Raw genomic sequence first — 26,422 nt, forward strand, 5'->3', positions numbered from 1 at the left:
TCCTAGGCTGAAATGTTTTGTGGCCATCTAAGTTTACCTGACCACTCATCACCCAGCATCCACCCACCCACCAGTCTATACTCATCTCTTTATCAATACATCTATCCAGCTGTCTGCTTCCTCACTTATTCACCTACTGGGCACACCAACCACCCGCCCGCCCGCCCAGCCATCCATCCCCCTGCCCCCACAATGACCTATCCACTCACTTATTTAACCACTATCTATCCAGCTGCCTACCCATGCACCTTCCCACCTGGCCACAGCTCATTCTTCCCTCTGTTCACCCGCCATGCCTGTCTCCCTGGCCTTTCCTGTGCCACCCTCCACTCCGCTCTACTGCTCTGTACTCTTTGCACTCCACCCTCTGATCCCAATGCTGTCTCCTTCTTGGAGTGAGTGGATCTTTTCATCTTTCCAGGGAGTCTGTCCACTTGCTATCTCTCCTGCCAGCTTGCTTACATCCATTTTTCACGTGTAATAAGCAGGACCATGTCTGTCACATGCCTTTGTGTACTAGAAGAAATTGTGAAAGTTTCCTGCTTTGGTGCTTCCAATGGGGAGTGAGGCTGGGGAGTGAGGTCGAGACCAGGGCCCTTAGACAGTGCAGAGGCCCTTTCTTTGCACAAGGCAGAGGAGCAGGCCTGCAGACGCCCTGTGAGGGCTGCAAAGTGCTCACAGCAGGCAAGCCTGTCCAGGAGAATTTCTGGGGCCCACACAGCTCCAGAATTTAAAACTACACTCAACAAAGTTGTCTCAAAAGCCAGCAGGAACACAACGCTGCCCCTCAAGGTGGCTCTTTTCCCGACACTTGAAGAGCTATTTTGTAGGCCTGAGCTAGATCAGGTCTAATGATCCTTTATTAAGCAGTCATTTTCTTCAGTCCGGCCAAGGACCAGTGCTACACAGACCTTCTGAGTCACTGTGTGCCAGGCATCTGCTCAGGGCTTCCTCCCATCGTCGTCTCATTTGACCCGGACAGCGGCACCCTGAGGGGAGATTATGTTCACTTCATGGATGAGAAGCCACCTCGGCTTCCCACAGCCTCTAACTAGGATTCCATGCATCTCAACCTCTGAAGACATAAAGGCTGACTACTTCTCCTGCTCTGTACCCCACTACTGTGTGAAAGTTGCTGAACCCCAGAGGCTCATGGTATATTGTTCTCTGAGGCTGCCCAAAACTCTTTACCACCACGCTGGTTAGTTTTCCGTGTGTGTGTGTGTGTGTGTGTGTGTGTGTGTGTGTGTGTGTGTGTGTGTGTGTGTGTGTGTGTTTTGTGTTCCCAGGTGAGTGAGTGATCTGCAGTCAGTCTACACCCTGACCCAAGCAATATGCCCTCAGCTCATGGCCTCTTGGCATTTCTGTGAATCCGATACCCTTAATTCACGCTGCATCAATGAAGGGGTGGGGACATCATGAAGTCCAGTCAGACATGTTGGTCAATGACCTCTGGGCTCCCTCTTTCAAAAGGGAGAAGAAAACCGCCTGTGAACTGACAACAAACAGTGACACCTTGTGGGGGATGTAAGAAACAGCCTTTCCTGACTGCAGTTCTGTCAGGAAAGGGAATGCTTAAGCATCCAGGAGGTTCCTTACTAATAACAAAAGCGGTCAAGTCAACAGGCACTGTAGGGACAGATGAAGCTTTATTTGCAGCCCAAGAGTTTCTCCTCTGAAAAGCAGTGCTCACAGGAGCCTAGGTGGAGGGTCCTGCCCAGACCGTGGCCTGCTGGGCAACATCCTCAGTACTCCACTCACACAGCTTGTCCTTCCCCAAAGATTGTGGGATCTTAGGGGCCCACATTTGAGGGGAAGTCAAGCTGAAGAGCATAGACATATACAAAAAACTAGTGCAAAGGAGACTCCCACAGCCTGCTTTACAGTGTGAAGAGCTGAGGTCACGAGACCCACTGTGTGGTGGGCACATACTGCCCAGTGCAGAGCTGCACACACACAATGCATGGGGCGAACTCTAACCCAGCATCCTTCCAAGGAACTCCCATCAGCCCTCAGTGCAGCCTTCGACAGAGGACCTGCCATCACGGGCTCAGACGAGTGCTGAGAGTATGATGACCAGGTGGACTAGGGACACCTCCTCAGGAAGCAAAGCACTGTGGTGCTGTGAGTGGCACAGGACAGCTGAGTTCTACGTAAACAGTTTGGATATGGTTTCACAGATATAAAAATGTATCATCTAACAGCAGTGCCTTGAGGAATGGTTTACATTCATAGCTGCAACGGAATTAGGATATCAGAAGTGTTACCGCTTGGCCATTGGGCTTGTTATGTGTGTACTGTCCACTGAGAAGCGAAACTGCATCTGAAGAGGAGTGTGCCCGTGGCAGAGGGTGGACGAGCAGGCCCACTGTCTGCTGAGGCACAGTGGCATGTGCAGGCATGGCATCTCCAGTCTGAGCAGGAATGGCTTTCTACAGTACACCATCAAAGAAAGGAGCCAAGTACTGGGACACTGCAGAAATCAGGCTTCGGATGCTCAGGAACTAAAGCCTGCCCAGCCGTGCTGAAGCAATCACTTCCTTTCAGTAGCTGTTCATGCTGCTTCAGTACAGACACTGGGAGGAAGGCCGGGGGAGCTCAGCCCTCAGCCCACCAGCAGTGCCAGTCCCTCATGCTGCCCAGCGCAGGAGTGTCTCTACCTGGCCTCTTGTCATACTCAGGAGGACAGCTTGGAGTAGCTGGGAGGGGACAGCTTTCGCTTCAAGTACTTGAGCACGTAGAGTGGAAGGCAGCTGACCACAGTGATGGCTGACACTTTCCACAAGAAGGTCACGGTTGTGATGAAGGCAACATCTGTAGGAGGAGGTAGAGGAGAGATTGAGAGCCAGCTACAGGAGCTTCTAGGCCCTAAGACCATCCCCACCCAGACTGAACCCTCAGCATTCCCAGAGCCATGGGCTCCATCATGGTCATGCACACAGGTCTGCCCTTGACCTTGACTGTCCTGACTGCCCAGCTGTCTGTCTGATCTGTACACCTGTTCAATCTGTGCTTCTCTCAACACAGTGAACACATTTTGGCACTGGGAAGGGATTGTACATGGCTAACAGGTAGACAACACTTTAGCATGATTTACATAGGACACAGGCTCACTTTGCTGTTAACAAGGTCATCAAAGTCCTCATGGCAACACACATGTGAAAAGTCTCACCTGTGCATAAGAGTCTAGAAACTGCAGAGTCCCCTAGACTGCTGTTAAAGCTGGGATAAGAGGGTCTGCTCACTAGAGTTACAGACTTACAGTAGGGCCTAGGCTCTAGGCCCTACATGCACAGCTGGAGAAAGCCTCTAGCTGGCACTTACAGGCAAGACTGTTTTAGGAAGGACAGCTGGGCCAGATGCCAGAAAACACCCAGGAGCACACTATGCGGGTAGGTAGCTCAGGGCGGTTTCCCGAGGTCTTAGTGAGGTGAGAAGTGCTAAGTTAGAGGAAAACTGGTTTGTACTGGAACTTTAAAGAATTAGCCTAGTGTGCCAACCAACACTGTTTACCTAAATGTCTGTACTCTGGAAGGGAATAATAACTTTACCTACCTAAGAAAGCGCCAAAAGATACTCTGCCTATACCTGTGCCAAGAGAAAACATGAATAAAGCAGATGAAGGAAAGCTTGAAAGAGGCTCAGGCATTAAGTGGTTAGTTAGCTACTTACTGGAGAAATGCATTCAAGAGCAGTAGAATGTTAGCGTGAAATGCACTTGGGGTTGGGGTTGTAAACTTTCATTTCATTGCCTGCTGCCACATAATCTTTTAAACAGAATGCAATATAACAGTTACGTCACTATAACATGGAAGCAAATGCCCAGACACGTTCCCTGAACCTGTGCTAGTGTCTAAGAGTGTCCACTTCAGAACACTGCCACACCTGACACTCTCATTTGAAAGCCCTTTCTTACAAGTCATAGGCATTATATATGTATATTTCATGTTTCTCTTAATGTATAGCTAACTCTTTCCACTTCCCATCTGCATCATCCCCTGCCTGGTCTAAAGAGTGATGGCCTACAGCAACTGAATTTACTCACTGTGGCTTTGATCCACGACCTAGAGAGGTTTTGTTATTCATCAGTGTGCAAACTCCACACTCATCACCCCAAAGTCGCAGTGTCTCCATGTTAAGTGCAGGGGCCATAGGTGTGTGACTAACTTGTATGGACAACTGCTCATGATGGCACCTGTTGCTGCTGTCATGGGTGAACATGAAGAACACAGAGGGACACGTAAAGCTTTCTCCTTTCTGAAGCCTGGAGCCTTTCCTTTCGGATAGGAAGCACACTGCTTGCCTATCGGGCAGCTATAAGAACGCACACCATGGGTACATGGAGCATGTCCAAACCCTCTATTTGAAGCCTGGGAAGTGGGTACCCCACTGGGTACTTTCTGTACGCCAGGAGCAGTGCAGCCCCACACTCACTGATGCTCAAATGGGCACCTTTGCTTTCTGCCTTGATTTGACAGATCTCAGGAAAGAATCAGCCACAACGACCGAGGTGAGCTGGCTTCTGCCATTCTCACCCTCTGGATGGGGAAGAAGAATGAGGAAACCTATCAGTGTGTAGCAGAGTGGGCCAGGTGAGGGTGCAGCAGTGCCAAGGGACATGGGAGGTACTGGGAACGTTGAGGACACAGTAGTGTAGGTTCACAGATGGGCAACTCCTGAGGAAACACAGCACACTTCACTTAGGACCTTTTTTCTAAGAAAGCTGGGTTCAGAGTGGTCCCATATCCCAAAGTCATCTGGCAAGTCATTGTGAGCTGGGCTAAGGCGAGCATAAGGAATGCATTAGAAGCAACAGGCATTAGACTCCATCTCAGAGAGTGCTGGTGAAGACCCCACACCACACAGTGAGGAGCCTAAGGCTACCATGAGAAAACTGGCTGGCTGCTGGGTTGCTGTAACTTCTGCAGACAGCAGAAGGAAGTAGAATACACGTGGCACATGCCCACCCAGACCTCCTCTCTAAAAGCGCCTGCCTTGAGGCAGTCAGTGGCTTCCACCATGGAAACATAAATAGCACAGCTCTTGTAGGGAAAATGACTGGGAACAAACCTAAGTAAGACTGTGAAGGTCTTAACTGTATAAAATCACTGCAAGATTTTTATCTTCCCATAAAAACCAGCTTCTGTGTTGTGAAACTTTCTGCTATGGGATTTGTCTATAGTATGAGCTACTGAAGAGATGACAACAAAAGGTTAATTTGCTGGAGACAATGAATCAAAGCTTCAAGCACTTACCAAAATACTCATTTAGAAAAGCAAGTGAGGCAACATAGCAGCCCAGACTGAGGAACTCTGCCACAACCATCAGCCAGTGCCATGTCCTGATAGTCAGAGCTACCATGAGCAGCTCAGTCAGGATGAGTGCTGTGAAGGAGATGGCCACGACATGGACGAACTCCGCCTCGAAGAGCACCAGAGCCCCGTACATGAGGATGCCACCTGGGAGAAGGAGGGTAGAGCAGCCTTTCAGTGCAGCTTCTTTGCTGGCTTGGGAACTGACTGCATAAGCTAGCTAGAGAAGGGAGCACAGGACCAGCTGGCTTACACACGCAACAGGGACCAGGAGCACAGACACTCTTTGTGAGAACACACAGGCCAGTCCAATGCTGGAGGTTCATAAACTTTAAAGAGCTGCAGGAAGCCAACTTCCCCTCTGGTTGATTTCATAGTATGTCTTACACAAGATCTCTGATTTGCCAGCCAGTCATGCTCAGGTAATTTGTCCTTCACTGGAGCTCTAGCAGAGGGCAACAGCTTCCAGTTACATAACAGGTATCTATCTCAAAGCCTTATTATTTTCACTATCTCATAGGAAACCATTGTACAGCACAGTATAAAAGTGCTTACTAGAGTTTTCTGATTAGCTGACATACAATAGTTAAAAAGTACCAGTCTGGGGCTGGGGAACGCAGCTAAGTAGGTAGAGCACCGGCTTTGTCTAAAGGAGGTCATGGGCCTGACCTTTAGCACCACACACACTGGGCACGTGACACAGACCTGTAATCCCAGCACTTGGAAGGTGGAAATAGAAGGATCAGGAGTTCAAGACCAGTCTCAGCTACAAATGAGCTTGACTGAACCCACTTGGGCTACAAGACACCCTATCTCTAAAATTCAAAACCTCCAAAATCAAAAGCTCTCCCTAGAATATCACTGCACACATCCACATGCTGGAATACCAATCTACAAGATAAACAGAGGCCAATACTTCACTGCTGAAGAAACTAAAACTGTTGAAATTTAATTTGCGGGTGAAAATAGAAAACAGTACTGCCTACACACATACACAGACAGACACACAGACACACATACGCACACACGCACACACACACACTCTTTTGGTCTGGCAAAATCAGGGTCTGTCTTACCTTGGTAGATACTGATCAAAACCCAAATGAGGAAGGTCTTGAAGGAAAGGGATCTCCCCTAGGGTGGACAGTAGAATAGTTAGGAGAGCAGAGAAGCATGCCTGACTATATATTCCCAAGGGACAGGGGATTGGGTGCTGGGGATGTCTTTCTGTATGCTGTGAATGTGTTGCTCTGACTGACTGATAAATAAAACACTGATTGGCCAGTAGTCAGGCAGGACGTATAGTACAGGTGGGATAAGCAGAGAGGAGGATTCTGGGAAGTGGAAGGCTGAGTCTGGAGACACTGCCAGCCGCCACCACCATGAGAAGCAAGATGTAAGGTACCGGTAAGCCACAAGCCACATGGCAACTTATAGATTAATAAAAATGGGTTAATTGAAGATATATGAACTAGACAGCAAGAAGCCTGCCACGGCCATACAGTTTATAAGTAATATAAGTCTCTGTGTGTTTACTTGGGTCTGAGCAGCTGCAGGAGCTGGGTGGACACAGAAAAACTTCAACTACAATTGGGAACATCTCAAGGGCCTTAGGCCCACCCATATGTTGTCCTAACCCTGACAAAGGGTACCTCAGATGATGCTGTCCCCTGAAGAAGCTGCCTGGGTGGGCATTATGGGTGTGTACTGAATGCCTGTGGTGGGTCGGGGTCTTCTTATATGCCTTCTCCTCTCATCTGTGGAGTTCTTAAGCCACAGCCATGTCCTTGGATTCCTAGTAACCCAGAAGTTGGTATCTACAGACAAACATTTAACTGAACTAGTAGATAAAGATCGTAATGAAAGTATTTTACCTCTATTTTGTTACTTTTTGGAAATAAATATTTACTTCTCAGTTTTCTCTGGACTTCCCCACTCCCAAATAAAAATGGTGAAGGCATTTCAGTTATGACTTGTCCCAACTGAATGAAAATTTCCTTTCAGGAAAATCTTCCACATTAGTAAGTCCAGCACAGACAGATGGAATGGTTTCCTGTGTACTCTGCTTCACCATTCAAACTAAGCACAGGCTCCCAGCATAGAACAGAGATGAGATGTTGCTCAGTCACCTCCACTGAATCTCACAGGCTTGGGATACTTCTATACAAAGAAGCATGGTCAAGGGCTCACTGCTCTTACTCTCAGTGCTAAGGTCCCAGAGTAGGATGGGTGTGAGCCGCTCCCTTATGGAGACGCCTGCATGTATAGATCAAGAATGGGGAGTCTGGCCTTCTCCTTCAGCTCCCACTTGCATGCCTCTGGCATCCTGTGATGTCAGCGAATCAGAGTTCAAAGTTCTGCATTTAATATATTCCTTTTCCTGGGAGAGAGTTTCTTTAGGAGATGTGGGCATAAGTGCCCACAATGAAAGTTGGACTGTTATGGGGGCCCAGGAGACAATTCTGGGATGCAGATAGCAATCACACACCAAAGCCTAGATCCCACGATGACCTGAAGTATGTTGGGGACTTCTAGTGATGGAAGTGCATGAGTAGGAAGATGTGTGCTGCAGGGCTGGAGAGACAGCGTGGCAGCTCAGGGAGTTTCATGTCCTTCCAACACAAGGCAGTGTTCAGGAAGAACAGTTTTATAAGCAGCTTGAAGTCCACAGTCAATGAGTTGCTTCCATGGCTAAAATATTGGTACCACAGAGTACGATTCTTTCCCTCACAGATCTGTTTTATAAGCATCTGCATCAAGGTACATTTCCTCTGATTACTTAGTGATGGTTTTTAGACCCATTTTATTATGTAGAGACGTATTAATCTGTGGCCTGTATGGAGTCAGCGGTAGTCATACATGCAGATTAGATGTGTGGCCTTAACACCTGATATGTTTGCAGCCTTAACAAGACACATGGCACAAATGTCCCCATTAACTTCCAGAACCACCTGGAGCCCCAGCTCCGGGGGATGTGAACATACCTGGGCCTCTGTGGGCATCTACACACAGGCAGTGTGCACTCATGCATGCAGGTACATGTACAGACTGTAATTCAAGTTGTACTTTAACTGTAAACAATAAACTTTCATCTAAGCAGTTTCCTTGGTTACAAGTGTCCATCAGTGAAGATGCTGATTGAGCCCTAATCCTTACTATAGATGAGCACAAGAAGAATTCAACTATACTGTAATTTATTAAAGTTAATACTCATTTTAAAAGCATAGAACTTTAGCAGGTTTCTTTAGCCATAAAGTTCATCTGTAATTAAGCATGTGACTAATTTTACTTCAGGAATGTAAAAGGAAATTTAACTTTAATGTTTTGTATAAGTAAAGAGATTTACTCAATAACCAGATTTTCTGAAATGCACTGAGACTGAGAGAAAATGATCAATTTAAACGCTGGAAGTTAATGGGGACATTTGTGCCATGTGTCTTGTTAAGGCTGCAAACATATCAGGTGTTAAGGCCACACATCTAATCTGCATGTATGACTACCGCTGACTCCATACAGGCCACAGATTAATACGTCTCTACATAATAAAATGGGTCTAAAAACCATCACTAAGTAATCAGAGGAAATGGTCCTTGATGCAGATGCTTATAAACAGATCTGTGAGGGAAAGAATCGCACTCTGTGGTACCAATATTTTAGCCATGGAAGCAACTCATTGACTGTGGACTTCAAGCTGCTTATAAAACTGTTCTTCCTGATATGGAATGTCTGCTCCTTTGAATGACAGGCTCAGTCACTCAAGTATCAAAGACCAGGCCACCCAACAGGGGCTCTGTACATGTGGTAAACATGTGAAGAGCACACAGGCTCTGGACAGACGTCTAGAATCAGCCTTGCCCAGCACACACCTCTTGTTTTATCCTCAGCTTCTGACTAAATTTGCATGCCTCAGTTTCCTTTTCTATGAAATACATGTATCTCAAGTCAAATAAACTATACAACATATAGAAACTATTAATGATAGCACATTAATGGGAGTTACCACTAATATATTTCCAATAAAACATTACACACTTTGATTGTAGATGAACCAAAAATGTAATAAAAAAAGAATTCTGCAAAAGGGTTAATCAACCCCAAGATGAGCAAAACCATTAACATGAAAGCATAACGTGCCACTGGGTGTGGAATGCACGTGTGGCTCACAGTGACATGTTTATGACACACACGTGGACTGGAATCATGCTGTGGTTACGTGCAGGTTACAGGTGTGCATACTGATGTGCACACAGGACTACACTTGAGCAGACCTGTCCTTTGGGTGCCAGCAGAGGATGTTTCTGGCTTCTCAGAAGTGCCAGGACTCCCTCTTTCATTACAGTATTCTCCCAGGCCATCTCAACTAACTTTGCTTCCTACCAGAGTCACAGCAGGTCCATTCTGCAAGTCTGGAGGTTCTGGCGTGCACGGTGAGGTACCCACAACACAGCAGCAGATACAGCAGCCCCCATCATGCCACCCCACAGTTCAAGTTTTGTCAACCACTGATCTGTTCTTGCCCTCAGGTTCTGTCATCTCCAGATCTCAGGGGAATGGAATCAAAGTAACTCGGAGTTGAGTTTTGCTTAGCAAAACACAGTTGAGATTCATCTGTGACTCTCATTGTGTGAATGATCTGTTTTTCCTTCTCACTTCTGTACAACATCCCGCCACACATCAGTGTCACTGCTGCTGTTTTGTGGTCACTAGAACGCTTATCTCTTCCGTGGTCCAAGGAGCTCTTGGCAACTAAGACAAAGCCACCATGAACTTCCTGTTGGTGCACATCCTCATCAGCTTGTAGGTTTACGAGTATTGGGAACTTTGGCATTTTTTTTTTAAAGTCTATTTTCCTCCTCCCAATCCCTACCATACCCCCTTACTTCCTCTTCAATTGATGGCCTCTTTGAATATATATAAAAATACATTCATTGTATATGTGTGCATCAATACAGAAGTACAGACTGCCGAGTCCATTTGGTGTTGCTTGTGTGTGTATAATTTCAGAGCTGATCACTTTGTACTGGATGACCAATTAAAAACTCATCCTTGGGAGAGACTAATCCTCCCCTCCCAGCAGCTGTTAGCTCCCTGTAGTTCTTAGTTTAGAGGTGGGACTGCATGGGTTTTCCCTTGTTTGGTATTGTTATTGTTCAGGTCTTATTTAAGCAGTCATATTGTTGAGGTATCGTGAGGTAGCTTCCTTGTCATTTCTAGAAGACAATCTCACAGTGGACTTCCTGGTCTTTACTTTCTCTTCTGAGCTGTCCCTGAGCTTTAGGTGCAGGAGTAGTGTTGTGGATGTGTCTGCTGGGGCTGGGGTCTCCATGATCAGCTGATCTCTGATTCTGACCTGTTTAGCTTTCTGCAATGGTCTCCGTGTGCTGCAAAAAGAAGACTCTTTGATTTTGGGTGATAGCCACACTTATTTGTGGGTGCACAGGCCTTAGAATAAAGTTAGGCATTATGATGGAGTAAAGTGGCCGTGACAGGTTGTCCTCCAAGATCCATGACTTCACCAGCCCTGGGTAGTTATTTTAGCCATTCTTAATTGGCGTGTACTGCTAGTTGATTGGTCTAAGTTTGTAACTCAGATGGAAAGTAATGCTGAGCATTCTTCACAGGCTTCTTTGATAACTGTACATCAACTGTGATGTTAGTTTAGATCTTTTGTTCACTCTTTAAACTGTTTTTTTTTCTTGCTGAATCTTGAGAGTTCTTTATATATTATGAATAAAAGTCCTTTGTCAGAGTGTAACTTGAACATACTTTCTCCCAGTCCATGGTGTGGCTTCATGTTCTCATTTCCCAAACTACATAATTCATGAAACAAAACTTTAAAATCCGATGAAGTCCAATTTATTTTTTCCTTTCTGGATAATGGTTTTGATCTATGTCTAAAAACTCTTTGTCAAGTTATGAATTACTCTGTCCTGTATTTCTTCCAGAAGGCCCTCAGTTTACATGTACACTGATGGTCACTTGAGCGCCTGTGCACATGTGGAGTGGGGGAGTAAAGGTCGAAAGTGTGACCAGCTGTCCCGACATCATCTTTTGATACTACCCATTCCTCCACTTGAATTCAACGGTCAGAGGTGAAGTGTGGATTCTTTCCTCTCCACTTCCCTGTGTCTGTCCTGTCTACTGCCTTGACTGTTATTTTATAGCAAGTCTTGAAATATCAAAGTGAGCCAATCAACCTTGCTCTTTTCCAAGCTGTTTCACAAAGCCAAGTTTCCCTGCCATTCTATCTAAATTTTAGAGTCAGTTTGTCACTAATCACCATTAAGTTCAGTCCCCAAATCAAAAACACCCTTCATGTTTTAAAAGTCTTTCAAAGGTGTGCCATAGTTCCTGGGCATGTGTTTGTGTATTTTATCAGAGTTATAGTAAAGTGCTCTGCCTGTTTATATTGCTAAAAATGGTATTATTTTTGGGTCTAACTGTTGCTAGTATATTAGAATTAGAAATCACATAAAATACTTTTATCTTTTATGAGATTCCAATATAATTATGGTACTTAAAAAAGAAATTAAAATTTTTTTCTTTGTGAAATTCTGTGCCTTTAATTTTTGGTTTTATTCAGCATTACTTTAAAAAATTATACAAGGGCACATATCCACATTTTAAAAGAGAATCATTTTGAGAATATTCTATGGGAAAGAAGAAATGTTAGACAGCTGCGTGGTTCCTATGCAGGGCCATTTGCAATTACTTAATGGCTATCTTGACAACTTGTTAAAAAACAAACTAGTTCTGCCATTAGCCACTGATGTAAACCTGTGATCTGTGAGGCAAATTCACAACCAGCCAGGGCTACCTCAGGGTGTGCGCTGTCTCAGCTGACTTCAACCACCTCACTAGCCCTGTTCTCAGACTCACCAGCTCTCTAAGAATGTGTCCACCCAGGACATGGAGAAACGTGCAGGGCTGGGGAGGTATCAGCACGTCAATTCCCTGTGGAGAGTGAGTGAACTCAAGAGAAGCAACGTTAATAGTTCAGAGCATAACTGTGTTCCAAAGAAAGAACAAGAAGTATTTCAGTTACAAATACATTATTTTCTGTATGGAAAGCTGCTGTGGGATGTTCTGTATGTTAAATGTGTTGCTCTGATTGGTTAATAAATAAAACACTGATTGGCTAGTAGCCAGGCAGGAAGTATAGGTGGGACAAGGAGAGAGGAGAATTCTGGGAATAGGAAGGCTGAGGCAGAGAGACGCTGCCAGCCACCGCCATAAGATGTTAAGATATCGGTAAGCCACGAGCCACATGGCAATTTATAGATGAATAGAAATGGGTTGATTTAAGATATAAGAATAGTTAGCAAGAAGCCTGCCACGGCCATACCGTTTGTAAGCAATATAAGTGTCTGAGTGATTATTTTTTAAGTGGACTGTGGGACTGTGGGGGCTTAGCGGGAGCTGGAGAGAAAAAGTCCAGCTACAGAAAGCAAACTGGTATTTTTTGGAAAAGGAAATGTTGCCTTTTCATGTAATCGACTGATTTACTCCCTCATTCATTCATCAATTACTTAGTGAACAGACAGATAGCAGACATCTCTGTCTCCAAGGCCTAAACCACACCTGGTGACATCTAAGAAGGGGCAGGTATGGCTTGGGCTGTAGAACAGACCAACAGATGTTTAGGTCCACCACTGGCAAATCTGACCACAACAGTAAAGTGGATCTGTAATGCTGGTGCTGTTTACACTCTTGACTAGAACGACTGGTTATCAAGTATATGCAGGAAACAGTATGTGGTGGTTTGAAAGAGAACAGTCCCCAAAGACTCAAATTTGAATGCTTGGTCCCTAGCTGGTAGACCAGTTTTGTGAAGGAGGAGGAGGTGTGGCCTTGTTGGAGGGGATGAAGAGTCACCTGGGGCAGCCTTTGAGATTTCAAAAGCACATGCCAGGTCCAGACCCTCACTCTCTGCTTCCTACTTGTGGGTCAAGTGTAGGCTCTCAGCTACTGCTGCAGCGCCATGTCTGCTCACTGCTGCCATGCTCCCTGCCATGCTGGTCATGAACTGTTCCTCTGAACTGTACGCAAACCTCCAATTAAGTGCTGTCTTTTATAGGTTGCCTTGGTCATGGTGTCTCTTCATAGCAATGGAAAACTGACTAAGTCACAGGGTATTTGTTGCGAAGAACATAGTACCCCCTTGGCTGCTGGATAAATAAGCAGTGGGCAACTGTTACAAGTTATGGCTTATTGCATGCTGCTGTCCTCTGCTACCACCCTAGCATTTACCACAAAACATGGCTTTTTCTGCTGCTAAAATGCAGGCTCATCGGGATCAAGGACTACACCTCATGCCCTTCAGATCTGGCAGGTGCCTCTTACATGGGCACATGGTGGCCCATCTCTGGTTCTGTGATTATTAAAGGACAGAAAGAGCAGCCATGTGGATGTCTTGCCAAAGTGTTCAGAAGAAATGAAAAGCTTCAAAATGGTCCTTCTGATTATGACAAGACAGTTCAACTTAATCCACTTGCTCTGGCTTTGATTTTGAAGGGTTTGAAGTATACCAGAGATGTAACATAATAGATACTATAAAGATAAGAATGACAGCTTTCTGGAGGATCCTTACAAGGTCTAAATTGTTACAAGTGGTGAAAGCCATGTTTCCTCTAATGCCTGTGGAAGACTGTGCTTGCCTATCATCTCACTGCTGCTACTGGGAATCCCTCTAAACCCGTGAGTGAGTGCTGTAACCTGAGCAACACGCCTTCCAGTGTCCTAACTCTAACGGGATGCAGACTGCCTAGAGCTCAGAAGGGTGGGGAGATGGGGTGGGGGGTCTAAACTTGTATCAAAAGCTGGTTTCTCCCTTTTGTTAAGCAAACATTTGCAGAATATCTGGAGATAAGGAATGAACGAGCTACTAAACTAGTCATTTGCAATAACTTCCTATAGTTTCTGTTTCTATGACCCTATCTGATCCTATCATATCTCATTTTAGGATTTCAGACTCAAAGTGCTCCTTCTGGTTGTACTATGTATAAATTTGGGATAATCTCTTCTGACATTTACACCTTACTATTTTATACTCTAATAATGAAGATTTATTTAACCTGAAAAATTATATGGATACTTTATAGCTCTTTTAAGAGGCTTAAGTGTTATAATTTTGGTCCTTATACTAATACCATGAAACCCCTAAAGTAATGTGACTTTACCTAACACTTACCTGTTGAGTCGATAGTCAGCTGAACTAGTCTTGTCTGTTAGTAAGCAGTCAGCTGGATTACAGTCTAGTCCATTAGTTAGCAGTCAGCTAGGCTACATTCTAATCAGGTGATGGTCAGCTGGGCTAGCAACTAATTCCTTGAACACCCAATTTAATTATTTCTTCACTAGATCATATTGATACTGCTTTAAATTGGAGTTGATAATTTCAGGTTATCAACTGAAAACTAAATTAAATTGAAGGCTAGTGGGTTTTGTTTTCTGTGCTGGCTTAGGAAAAGCTAGCCAAGTAGGAAGTTCCAAAGTTACAACAAGTTGTATGTGCAGGGCTCAGCTACTCCTCTTCTCTTGTCCTCTTGGTATTTAGCTTTAAAAATATGCTTTGATGTAACACATGGCCAACTTCAAACCTCCTTAGGAATGGCTTATTCTTTTTTTTTTTTTTCTTTTTCGAGACAGGGTTTCTCTGTGTAGCTTTGCGCCTTTCCTGGAACTCGCTTTGGAGACCAGGCTGGCCTCGAACTCACAGAGATCCGCCTGGCTCTGCCTCCTGAGTGCTGGGATTAAAGGCGTGCGCCACCACCGCCCGGCAGGAATGGCTTATTCTTAAGAGCGCAGTTCCAGGCTGAGTGGGGCCTCTTCACAGTGGCAGTTTCAGTCTTTGCAGGCAGACTATGCTTTGCACTATCTCCACAGGACAGAGCATGTCTCTGGGACAGAGACATGCTATGAACCACTTCCAATGTGTAATTCTGAAACTCACAACTAGACCCAGGAATGCACAGATACCCTTAGTCACAGACTTTAGAGATCTGTAGCTGGAGAGTGCTGCATTCTGCACTGAGTAAAAGGAGGCTGGTCTTCTCACATGGTGACATTGCTAGGCAGGCTGAGCCACAGGTAGAGAGGGTCCTTTGTAAGACTGAAGACACAGATTTGGATGTCTTTGCTAAATTCATGAAAGTTCCACAGATGGTTCGAAACACTCATTAAATTCTTACCTTATGTGTATCATCATATGCCTATTACAAAGAGTTGAGAATTTTTTTAAAAAATAGTACTTTAAAACATGTTTTATTATGCTTGCTACATAACTGTACGCTATCCATGGAAGAGGCGGTCTGTTTTGCTGGAACGCACAAAGGCCAGTGCTGGTGTGCTCTCACTGCACGAGGCTGGCACTGGGGTCTTACCTTGGTGAGGTCCTTGTACAACTCTGGGTAGAGAATTGCCATTTCCGGCTTCACATCTTGGTCCAACACTAAGGAGAAGACTGGGAACATGGTGTAGATAGTGGCATACCTAGGAAAGCAAGAGGGCCACGTCCAGTCAGCCCGATAAATGTTGTCTGTGACACAATTGAGACCATGTTTCTAGACTCAGAGGTAGGTTCAAGTTTCCAAACCCAGAAAACACAATCTGATAAAACACACGTAACCCCCATGGCGGCACCTATTTAGATCCCCCTGAGCCTGGCTACCGAGCCCAGCACAGGTCTGTCATATAAATCATAGCCTCTTAGAGAGAGGGGCACCCATTTAAAACCAGAGTTTTCTTTTTAAACTTTTTATTTTTTGAGACAGGGTTCTCACAGCCAAGGATAAACTCAAACTTCCTAGGAAGCCCAGGCAGGCCTTGAACTTGTGATCCTCCTGCCTCAGCCTCCTGCGTGCTAGGATTACACAGTACTATACCACAGGTCCAGTTTCCTTAGTGAACTTTGACCCTTGCAGACTCACATGCAGCCATCTAATACAGCGCTATCTTAACCTTTTCCACGCTAGTGCCCGATGCAGTCCTGCCCGACACTCAACACCCAGCCCACCAGCATGCCCATGTCTCCCTGACTACAAGGAGCCCTCAGGCCTGTATCTAACCCATTCTTTCTGTTATGTTAGGGCTACTGTGGAGACACAGGCAGAAGGCAAGTTTGGGGATGGCTTTCCAGACTCTGTGCCATGCCCTGAGATCCAGGCTGTGGCTCTGCACAGTGCCTTCCTTACAACTGAGTGGTGCCTTATGGTGGATAAGCCATACTCATTGAACCATTTGCTCATTTGTGTGAATACATCTTGGTTATTCCCAATTTGGGTTTATCACAAATAAAACTGGTAAAAACATCCAGTGCCCTCTTCTTGACATAGGGTCTTATTCTGTAGCCAAGGCTGGAATGGAACTCACTACATACCCAAACTGGCCTCAACTTGTCTTGCCTGAGCCCCACAAGTGCTGGGATTAGTATAGACATGCATCACTATGCCCAGCTTGTCCTAATTTTTTTGCAGATTATCTATCACTTCTTTGGGCTGGAATGTCACCATGACAGGTTCAAGTCACACAGCAGAGGCATATTTACTTTAGTTTCTTTTATATACCTATCATTTGTTGCACTCTGTGCGAAGCACTTACAAGTAGCCCACAATACTACCTGGAGCTCCTCATTATAATTTCCTGTTGGATCAAACAGGCTCAGGAGATTATGTACATTTCCCAGGGCCATAGCCAAGGATGGTAGGAAGCAAACACATCTGTTTCTGAGATGTGAGGCCTTCCTTTTCTTCATTATACCACAATGTGGTCAGAAACATACCGGCCTCCCAGAGACCCACATTCTCCTTGTCAGAACTAGTGTATAGGCAGTTCACATAATTAAGCTAAGGACTTATCCGCGAGACATTATCATAGATTCTCTGGGTGGGCCCAACAGGATATACAGTCTTGAAAGAGGGTGGTTGTGCTGTGGGAAGACATGATGCTGTGGAGGCAAAGCCACAGATACGCCTTCTGCTTTGATGATGCAGTGAGGTGTAAGAAGGCAGGAAGTCCAGAGAGGACACAGCATTCACAGCAGAGAGCTGATACTGACAGAGGACAGATGACTCACGGGACCTGACATTTAACAAAGACCTTAACCTCCCTGTTTCTGGCTAAGTTATTAGCAATTCTGGGAGCTGTCCCATGCACTTAGGATGTACTAATATCAGCTTGCAGGTGAAAGAACTTGCTTTGTCTGCCCTCTACCAGCCAGGAGGGCAGCTGAGTACTGTGGAGAAATATAGGCAGAAGTTTCTGTTCCACCAGCAACTCCCAAATACCCATCAGCCGCTTCCTAAATAACTGACTTGGAGGCTTAATATTAATTATAAATGCTTGCTTGGTAGCTCAAGCTTATTACTGACTAGCTCTTACAGTTAAATTAACCCATTATTCTTGTCTATGTTTAGCCACGTGGGTTGGTACCTTTTTTCAGTATAATATTCTCATCTTGCTTCCTCTGGGTCTGGCTGGTGACTCCTGACTCAGCCCTTTTTCTTCCCAGCATTCTTAGTTTGGTTGCCCCACCGATACCTCCGGCCTGGCTACTGGCCAATCAGCATTTTATTAAAACAATTTGAGTGACAAATCTTTACAGTGTAAAGAGGATTATCCCACAGCAGAGAAAGGTGCTGGTGTGACCACAGAGGAGAGCACCCAGCCAATCCTTTTCAGTCTGAGCCAGCGTGGTCCTGAATTTCCCAGGTGCCTCTCTCTGTCCTCACATGCCAAATATGGATGTCAGGAGGACAGCCACCTCCATGCTTCAACAGTGAGGGTAACACCAAGGTCAGGGCTACAACTGTCACTTTCCAGGTTCTTTCTGGTTATAAGATGGAGCCCTGGTTTGAGGTGAATGACGAGCCTTGATGGGCACAGACAGAAAGTGGCAGGGGACAGCTTTTATTCTGTGGTCACTCACTAACAGTCACATTTATATGACCTCTACGTATAACAACTGAGGATGAGGATGACAGATGACCATCCTCATCTTTGTTTACTTGGAGTCTTTCTTTTCAGACTTGGTAGGCAACATCATTGTGGCACATTACACCTTTGAGGCACTTGCCTACCATCTCTCAGTGGCTGTCTTTAAATGCAGGGTTTTTTGCTACTAGGGACAGACTAGCCATGTCTTTCCCAAAGCTCAGAAGATGTCCCACTGCTTTCTATCCCGTTTCCCGGTTAGTGGCTGGTCCTGTTCCCTTCATGGTGACGTTGTATCCCTACTGGGACAGGGGCAGGCTCAGGAGGCCTGCAGCTGTGGCCTGCCCGCTTCAACCCCTGCTGACGGCAGTGTTGGCATGTGCCCGCCCCTTGGTTCTGCCCCTCTCATTATGCTACGGGGCCCTTTTATAAAGCCTCAGCTCTGCTGTGGTTCCTGACACAAATTATGGCTTCCCCAAGAAAACACAATCTAGTGAGAAACTCAGCAGAGTCTTAAAAAGCTCAAGTGTCCAGGTGTTTTTCAAATGTCTTCAAACTCAGTGTAAGACTTTACAGCAGTTAGTCATCTTAAATATTTATGTGCCAAGAATTACTCAGAACACCCTGAGTATCACTCAATATTCTACACGTCTTTTTCCAAATAAAAGTTCTCACATACATGAAGCTGAGAGGCACCAAGAACATCTGCTTCACTTACCCAACCATAAGGAATCCCTGGTAGAGCGGGACAGATGCGAAGTAGAAGACTGAAGAAAACACAGCCTTAAAAGACAGAACACCATAAGTTAAAGACACAGCTGCTCTTCACATTCACACCATCTCCATTACAATAGAATGATACCCAATATGTCCAGTGGTCACTTCCCATGACAGTGGAGCAGCCATTGCCTGTGTGGTAAGCTGGTGTTGGTTTGCTACCTGCATAGTGGAGATGATGAGGCCCCTGTGCATGACAAACTGGCCGAGTGCTGCAGACCGCTTGTAGCTGTTCCGCCCATGCACCATGAGGAGCCTGCCGATGTGTCTGAACTGTGTGATGGAGAAGTCCGCTGCCAGTGAAGCCTGCTTCCCCTCCTGAAGAACCACAAAGAACCTCTGAGAAACACCACCTACTGAGGACTGCACACAAAGCTGAGCTTTAGCGTACATCTGAACTCAAGAGTACTAGGGGCAGTGTCTGCTTGACACCCACAGCTTCACCCAGCATGCCTCCATCCGTCTGCACCTGAGAGTGTGGGAGGTAGAGGGGCCTGTACCAGAACCTGTGCATATGCAGATGTCAGCTGCTGCTCCTAAGAAGGAAGGGGCTTTGGTCTATTAGCAACACAGAAAATAACAAGGGAGAGATAGCACTGGCTATGGGGACACCCTACCTCATCACATGGTCCCAGGCCTCTCCGAGACAATTCCCCAAACCTTTGTTACCTCACATCTGCAAAAACAATCTACCTCTGATTTTTCAAAGCTACCATGAGGGAGAGTAGAACAGAGCAGCCAAAGAAAAAACCCAAATCAAGTTGTGCAATTTTCTAGTCTTGCTGTGTGTATTTATATTTGGGTGACTATACAAGGAGCAATCAAGGTTGGCACAAACACAAGCCTCAACCCCAGCTTAGTTGGCAGGAAAAAGGGTCACCTACACAGAGAAGGAAGCACATGAAGCAGGGGAGAGGAGCTGAGGGTTAGCGAAGGCCCAAGAAAGGTATTCAGGGGAATTAGTGACCCTGGACCTGGGTCACAAGTACAGAGGACCTGAAAGAGTTCCTAAGGACACTTCCAGCATAAGAAGGATACTGAAGGATGCTAATTTCCTGCTGTTTACCAACAACCTATGGCTGGGCCTGAGGACCAAAAGGACAGACTGACTGTTGACGTCTCCTAGGATGGGGCTTGGCATTGAACAGGAGCACAAGTGCTGTCTATGTGTGACAAAGCACAAACCTACCTTCCCTTCAATCCCGATCCCACAGTCCGCTGCCTGGATCATGCTCACATCATTTCCTCCATCACCTGAGAAGCACCAAGAGTTGGAGATTAAATGAAACATCTTTCCATTATATGCTTCATTTTTTTTTTATACTACTGTAAATTCCTGTAATGTAGATGAAGTCAGTTTTAGAGACAACACACTTTTGCCTGTAAACGTTGAAAAGCTGGCCGCTTGTCACATTTCACTGTTGACAGGGAGGCGGCACACTGCCCCACGGCCCACCCACGGCATGGTTGAAGTGCTGGGCTCACCAATGGCACAGGTGCGCTTTCTGGTATGCTGGCGCAACAGGGTCACGATGTGGGCCTTCTGGGTGGGCGAGCAGCGGCAGCAGACCACAGCAGGGCATTGGCAGGCCAGCTCCACAAGTTCATGCTCGTAGTACCTCAGGCAGACCTGGGAGACAATGTTGTGACTCTACTGTCACCACACAACCCTGGGCTCAAGCAGCAGGTAAGCAGAATTGTGGGAAAGCCTAAGACTTCTGCAAGTAAGCAGACTTGGATTTCTGGGTCTCATCTGGGACTATGCCCTCGAAACTATATCATAACCTGCTCAGTTGTGCAGGAGAGCAAGATGAGAAGATGGACGGGGTGGCCAGGTCCCTAGCAGGAAGAGTACAAGGTCTCCTAAAGGTAGTGCATTGTGGGTGGAGAATGGCACAGGCAGAGGCAAGGGTCAGGGGCCACAGGACTTCTGAAGAGTTGCCAGGCTAATATGTCCAAAAGATATGTAGTCTCTGGAGCCAGTATACAAACACCTTCCCTCTAACCTATATTCCTATTTTGGTTTCAGTGCTTCGCAGGCATGTGGCTGATGGAGATCTTGGTTTTTGATCCATGATATCAGATACTCAAGGCCTTCCCAAAGTGACAGTTCCAGTTCTTAATTCCCTACCTTGCTTGAGAAACCCCAAATCTCACAGTACTGTCTAAGGGGTGGAATCTTTTTCACTCTCCAGGAACTCTAAGATTTTTCCCATCATGAAGGACAGGCACTGGAAGAGCAGGTCTTCAGTTATATGGCCCAGAAGGCTACCAACAAAAGGAGGGTGCTTATGTCCTGAAAGACCAGAGACCTAATTGCCAGCTTTAGGGAGGGTGGCAGGTGTATGCTCTACCAGGAGCTGTGAAAAACTTTCTTTTCCAATTTAGCCAGGATTCTTGTCAACCCACCTCTACCTGTCTGCCTGAGAAGGGCCTGTGCCACTGCATTCTGTCTGCATTCTGTTCAGGGGAAGAAGATGTCTAAAGTCAAGTTGAGGATTGCCTTGGGAGCCTCCCAGCACTCATTTTCACACACTATAACTGTCTCAGCTTCTGTGTCTTATTTTTCTTTTGGTTTGGATTTCTTGATTATATTACCTTAATCTCACAGAAGGGGTGTGCTTTTGGTTAGCTGCTTACAAGATGTTTTGGAACATATCAGAAAGTAAAAAAATAATTTTTTTTCTACTTTTACAAATAGAAAAGACTATTTGGAACATATTAAAATAAAACAAACAAACAAACAAACAAACAAACTGAATATCATCTCATGATCACTAGACATTGATACAACCCAAGTCACAATTCAGCTATGCTGGGAGTTGTCAGCAAGCACTGACTGAAATCCTTATTGCAGCAAGGATCAAACCTTACCAAATCTTAACAGAACTGCAGTGTGGCTCTACAGATATTGGGATTTGGAAACACACCAATATTGTGTGATGTCACAATGTGAGGCCCATAATCCTAAGTGTGTTAGGGCAGGAGCACCAGAAGTAGGGAGAACAGGAGGAAGTGGCTACCTCAACCATGTGTCCAGGAAGGTAAAAATCACACATATAATAGTTAAGTACAAATAACAACTGGCCCAGTAGCCTCTCCCACCTGGGTTTTTCCTGCAGTTCGCTTTAGGCCCCTACACTCTGAAGTGTCCTGAAGGATGAACGCCAGAGGTTAACTGGAGGCCCACCACCTCTACACAGGTAGCCATGTGTCCCATAAACACACCCCTGGAAACACTGGTTTGGACAAACACATAATAAATACTGTAGTCTGAACTGTCATGACTACTGGAGGCTGATGCTATTAACAATGAGCAGGGGACCAAAAATCAGGCCAGGGCCTTGATCTGCTGAACTCAAGCAGTGTCTAAACAGGAAAGGACAGAGGATCAGGCAGACATGGCCAGCATGCCCTTAGGACTGACCATTCAGAAGTCTTGATGCTACACAGGAAAAACAAAATGAAACAAAACAAAAACCCCACAACTGCCATGACAGGAGAGGGGGTCTGGGCTGCTGAGGAATATGTGTTATTCAGGAAATTCTGGCTCAATGGCCTGGGAGGACAGACAGACACACTTACTCAGGGATCAGTCTTAAAAGACAGATGGACAGATAGAACATGGTACATTACTGATAGTCCTATCTCAGAAGCAAGACATACACTGTTACAGACTAGTCTGACCTCTGGAGACAGAGAGATAGATACACAGGCAGTACATGGTTAGCACAGGAGACAGATACATATACCCACACTCATCTCACCTCCAGAGAGTCCCCAGATATGACTAGAGCACAATCGTGCTTCCTTCTAAATGCATTCAGCTCCAAATGGGCCTCTCCCCGACTGGTTACCTTCATTGGAGGAAAAAAAAAAGCACCATGAATTAAAAATGCAGGCAATAAACCAGTAAGACATTTTCAGGGACTCACAGTAGGATCCTTTAGATATTGTATTTAGAACCTAAAGGTGCTTAACCTATGAACAGAAGTCCTGTAACAAGGTCCTTACAAATTGTGCACCTACACCTCTAACAGGGACTGTTTTCTGATTTGTGGTCATGATGGCATACAAGGGCTATTACTGATGTAAAAACATTCTTATAAGAATGTAATGACCAAGGATTTTTAGCACTTTCTATAAGATGATATATTAAACCGGTGGTGGGGTAGGTGAATATTGTGAGTAGTGTTGAAGATCATTGGCTTATAGCATCACAAACATAGCCCTAGAGAATTTTAAGTCAGAATTCCCTTTCTCACACACCAGGTAAGAAACTTAATTATATAGACTGGGGTTTCTTTAAACACGTTTCTTTATAATATGTGGAATAATGCAAAGTAATTTCACGAAGTCACTTCTGTCCTTTCTGCCATGAGATTCAACTTATCTCATCCATTTTTGCTTAGTGTTTAAAGAAATAAGCAGTCTAAAAGGGTAAAATCTGGCCAAAATCTTGAAGTACTAATTTTAGAATGAAAATATGCCAGAAATCAATGCACTGGCTTTGCATGTGCTTTCTGCGAAGATTTTAAGGGGCATCAAAGACATGATATAGGAATGAAATAAATGAAGTTTCACATGCTCCAAATTAATCTCCAAGTCAGCTTTAAGTAGGTAGGTTTTATTGTGAAATTTTTAATTTGTGGTGCCATAACTCTGAAAAGTCAACAAAAATTGATCGGAAGTTTTATCAGAAACATTAATAATTTAATTGCAAATAGTAGTCTGCAGGGCATAATTTGAGATTCTGATGTTTCAAAATAAAATACATTTACATGTAAATGATACTGAAATAACCATTTCTGTAGGTGCAAGCACTTTATTCAGACAGCCACAGACACATGGTGTCTGCTTGCCCACCATCAATCATGACTCAAGGAACATCTATTTCTTGTTTGAATTAAACTCATCATAACTAGTATGTACAGTAAAGTCATAAATTCGGATCCTTCTATCATCTTCTTTGCACTATTTACAGAAGAGCTTTTACTCTGAAATGGTGGCAGACTGGTCTTCTGCTTTCTGTCCGCACTTGTCTCCCAGGAGGAACCGCTGTACAGCTTAATAGGGATGGATGTTCAAAAAGCAACATACAGTTTTCCTAAGTTTTGAGTAGCAAGACTGTAGCAACAGCAATATGAAATGCTTTACAACTTACAGCTTGTTTACCATCAAAATGCATTTCAAAGCCATTCAGCATGTGTTTATGGAGTAAAAAGACATCTCCAACATTGATTTTTAAAAGATATTTAGCAATTACATTTTAACTGTAAGATAAACACTCAACAGTTTAGCTGGGTATGGTGGCATACACATTTAATCGTAGCACGTGGAAAGAAGAGGCAGGTAGATTTCTGTGAGTTCAAGGCCAGCCTGGTCTACAGAGTGAATTCCAAGACAGCCAGAGCTATATAGAGAAACTTGGAAAAACCCCAAAGCAAACCAAACCCCAAGCCCCTCAAAACAACAACAACAACAAAAAAACAAACAAATGAACAAAAGCCATTTAACAATTCAAAGTGATTTAGAAGTGTACTTACTGGCCTGAAAATATGAATGTCTTGAGTTCTGGACACCAAGTGTGAGCTTTTGGCAATGCAGGTAGCTGTCTCCAGTTTATCGCCTGTTAGCATCCAAATCTATGAAATAATTTAAGCTTGTGAACTTCAATAATATGATTTCATTTCCTTAAAGTATTTCTGTGCACAGATGTCTGTACACCACACTCACAGGATTTTCACAATAAGGCTGAGGTAAAGCAAGCCAAGAGTATACTGAGACAAATGGAGAAATGAAACGTGGTCACTTCCCTGATCCTTAAACAGAGAAAGTTCTGACACAGGGTCCTGGAGGTCATTTTGCTGAATGACATCAGCTAGATACAAAGGACAAATACTGCATAATCCCACATATATGAGGAGTCCAGAGAAGTCATATTCATAGGATGAGGAGTGAGAACTTCAGTGGGGAAGTTTCAGGCTGGGGAGATGGAGAGTTTTATAGATGGGAACAGCAATGGCTGTGGAAAATTGTGAGTTTATTTCATGAACTCAACTGTGTACCTACTGTTGTAGACTATTACCTGAACAATTTAAAGATGTGCTGCATTTGTTTATGCTGCATCTGTTTGACGATGTAAAGATGTGTTGCTTTGCCTGCCTATGGCACCATCTGATTGGTCTAATAAAAAACTGAACAGCCAATAGCTATGCAGAGGAGGGATAGGTGGGGCTGGTGGGTAGAGAGAATGAGTAGGAGGAGGAATCTAGGCTCCAGAGAGAAGAGAATGAGGGAGAAAGAGAGGGAGATGTCCAGGGCCAGCCAGGCAGGCAGCTGCCAGCCAGACACAGAAGAAGCAGGAAAAGCAAGAACATACAGAAAGGAAGGTAAAAAGCTCCAAAGCAAAATGTAGATGAAGAGAAACAGGTTAAATTAAGTTCTAAGAGCTAGTGGGACAAGTGTAAGCTAAGGCTGAGCACTCATAACTAATAATGAGTCTCTGTGGCATGATTTGGGGGCTGGTGGTCTGAGAAAGCCTGCCACATCTACAAGTGCTAAAAGGCAACTATGGTTGTGTGTTTTGCACCACAATAAAAAAGTGCTGATTTGTTTAGGAAGAACAAGTCAGAGTGGTGCACAGACACACAGCTGAGACTGTGCAGAAGCCTTAAGATGTGGAGAGGCAGTGCATAGAGCCAGAGGACCACACAGACCTTCACATCACTATAGTTCTTCAGCTGGGAGGCGACGTTCAAACAGGCCAAGGGACCACAGACAAGCCTACATGGACTTGTATCAAATGAAGTGTCAAACAGTTACTTCAGCATGAACAAACTGCACACACATGGAAACACACTGTGAAAACATGTACCCGAACTCCTGCTGCTTAAACTGAGGGTCAGGATTTCGTATGTGGTCACGTAACTAACTACTTGGGAGGATTGCTGTTAAAAAATGGCAATAAAAAGGTTTCTGAATATGCAATGACCAAAACATAATTTAAAGCAAATGTCTGAGGAACCCACAGTGCTCTGGGCAGCACTTGCCCGGATGCCCCACAAGACTGCACTGCAGCCTGGGTTCTGAGCACAACATATGCACACCCTCCGCTACGCAACACCTAGGAGCAGGTGAAGTACTGGGGCTCAGTCTCTAGACTACAGAATGTTATGAACTGCAGCGGTCTACTTACAAACTTTCTTTGTGTTCCCAAAACATAATGGTTTAATTGTGAAAACAATACTGTCACTCCTCAGTATGTAAATGTCTGGATTGTATTGTGTTACAATGTTTAACCTTAAAAATCTCTGTTTGAGTTGCTGATGTGGGTTTCATTAAAAAAAAAAAAAGTTCAACCCATTTTGGCTTGGAATTGGGACAGAATTCCTAATTTCTGA

General features: G+C 44.9%; 1 protein-coding gene across 6 annotated transcripts in view; it reads right to left on the reverse strand.

Annotated features, from left to right (window-relative positions):
• Positions 1 to 842: 842 nt before the first annotated feature.
• Atp9b (ATPase phospholipid transporting 9B (putative)) overlaps positions 843 to 26,422 on the reverse strand; it is a 242,264-nt gene continuing 216,684 nt past the window's right edge. For 4 of the 6 annotated variants that reach the window (XM_052742667.1, XM_052742669.1, XM_052742664.1 and 1 more), the window contains 11 exons: positions 24,566 to 24,664; positions 22,787 to 22,876; positions 20,505 to 20,649; positions 20,209 to 20,273; positions 19,182 to 19,337; positions 18,961 to 19,025; positions 15,695 to 15,803; positions 6,389 to 6,446; positions 5,256 to 5,459; positions 3,556 to 3,588; positions 1,631 to 2,814 (listed from right to left, as the gene is read on the reverse strand). In XM_052742667.1, the coding sequence (XP_052598627.1) occupies positions 2,678 to 2,814; positions 3,556 to 3,588; positions 5,256 to 5,459; positions 6,389 to 6,446; positions 15,695 to 15,803; positions 18,961 to 19,025; positions 19,182 to 19,337; positions 20,209 to 20,273; positions 20,505 to 20,649; positions 22,787 to 22,876; positions 24,566 to 24,664 (1,161 nt within the window). In that variant the 3' untranslated portion in view covers positions 1,631 to 2,677. Of the gene's footprint in view, positions 990 to 1,630; positions 2,815 to 3,555; positions 3,589 to 5,255; positions 5,460 to 6,388; positions 6,447 to 15,694; positions 15,804 to 18,960; positions 19,026 to 19,181; positions 19,338 to 20,208; positions 20,274 to 20,504; positions 20,650 to 22,786; positions 22,877 to 24,565; positions 24,665 to 26,422 lie in introns of those variants that run through there. The other 2 variants (XM_052742665.1, XM_052742666.1) reach the window with 2 other exon arrangements.

This window comes from Peromyscus californicus, unplaced genomic scaffold (genome assembly GCF_007827085.1).
Source record: "Peromyscus californicus insignis strain IS unplaced genomic scaffold, ASM782708v3 Scaffold_17__1_contigs__length_78620276, whole genome shotgun sequence".
Taxonomy (NCBI): Eukaryota; Metazoa; Chordata; class Mammalia; order Rodentia; family Cricetidae; genus Peromyscus; species Peromyscus californicus.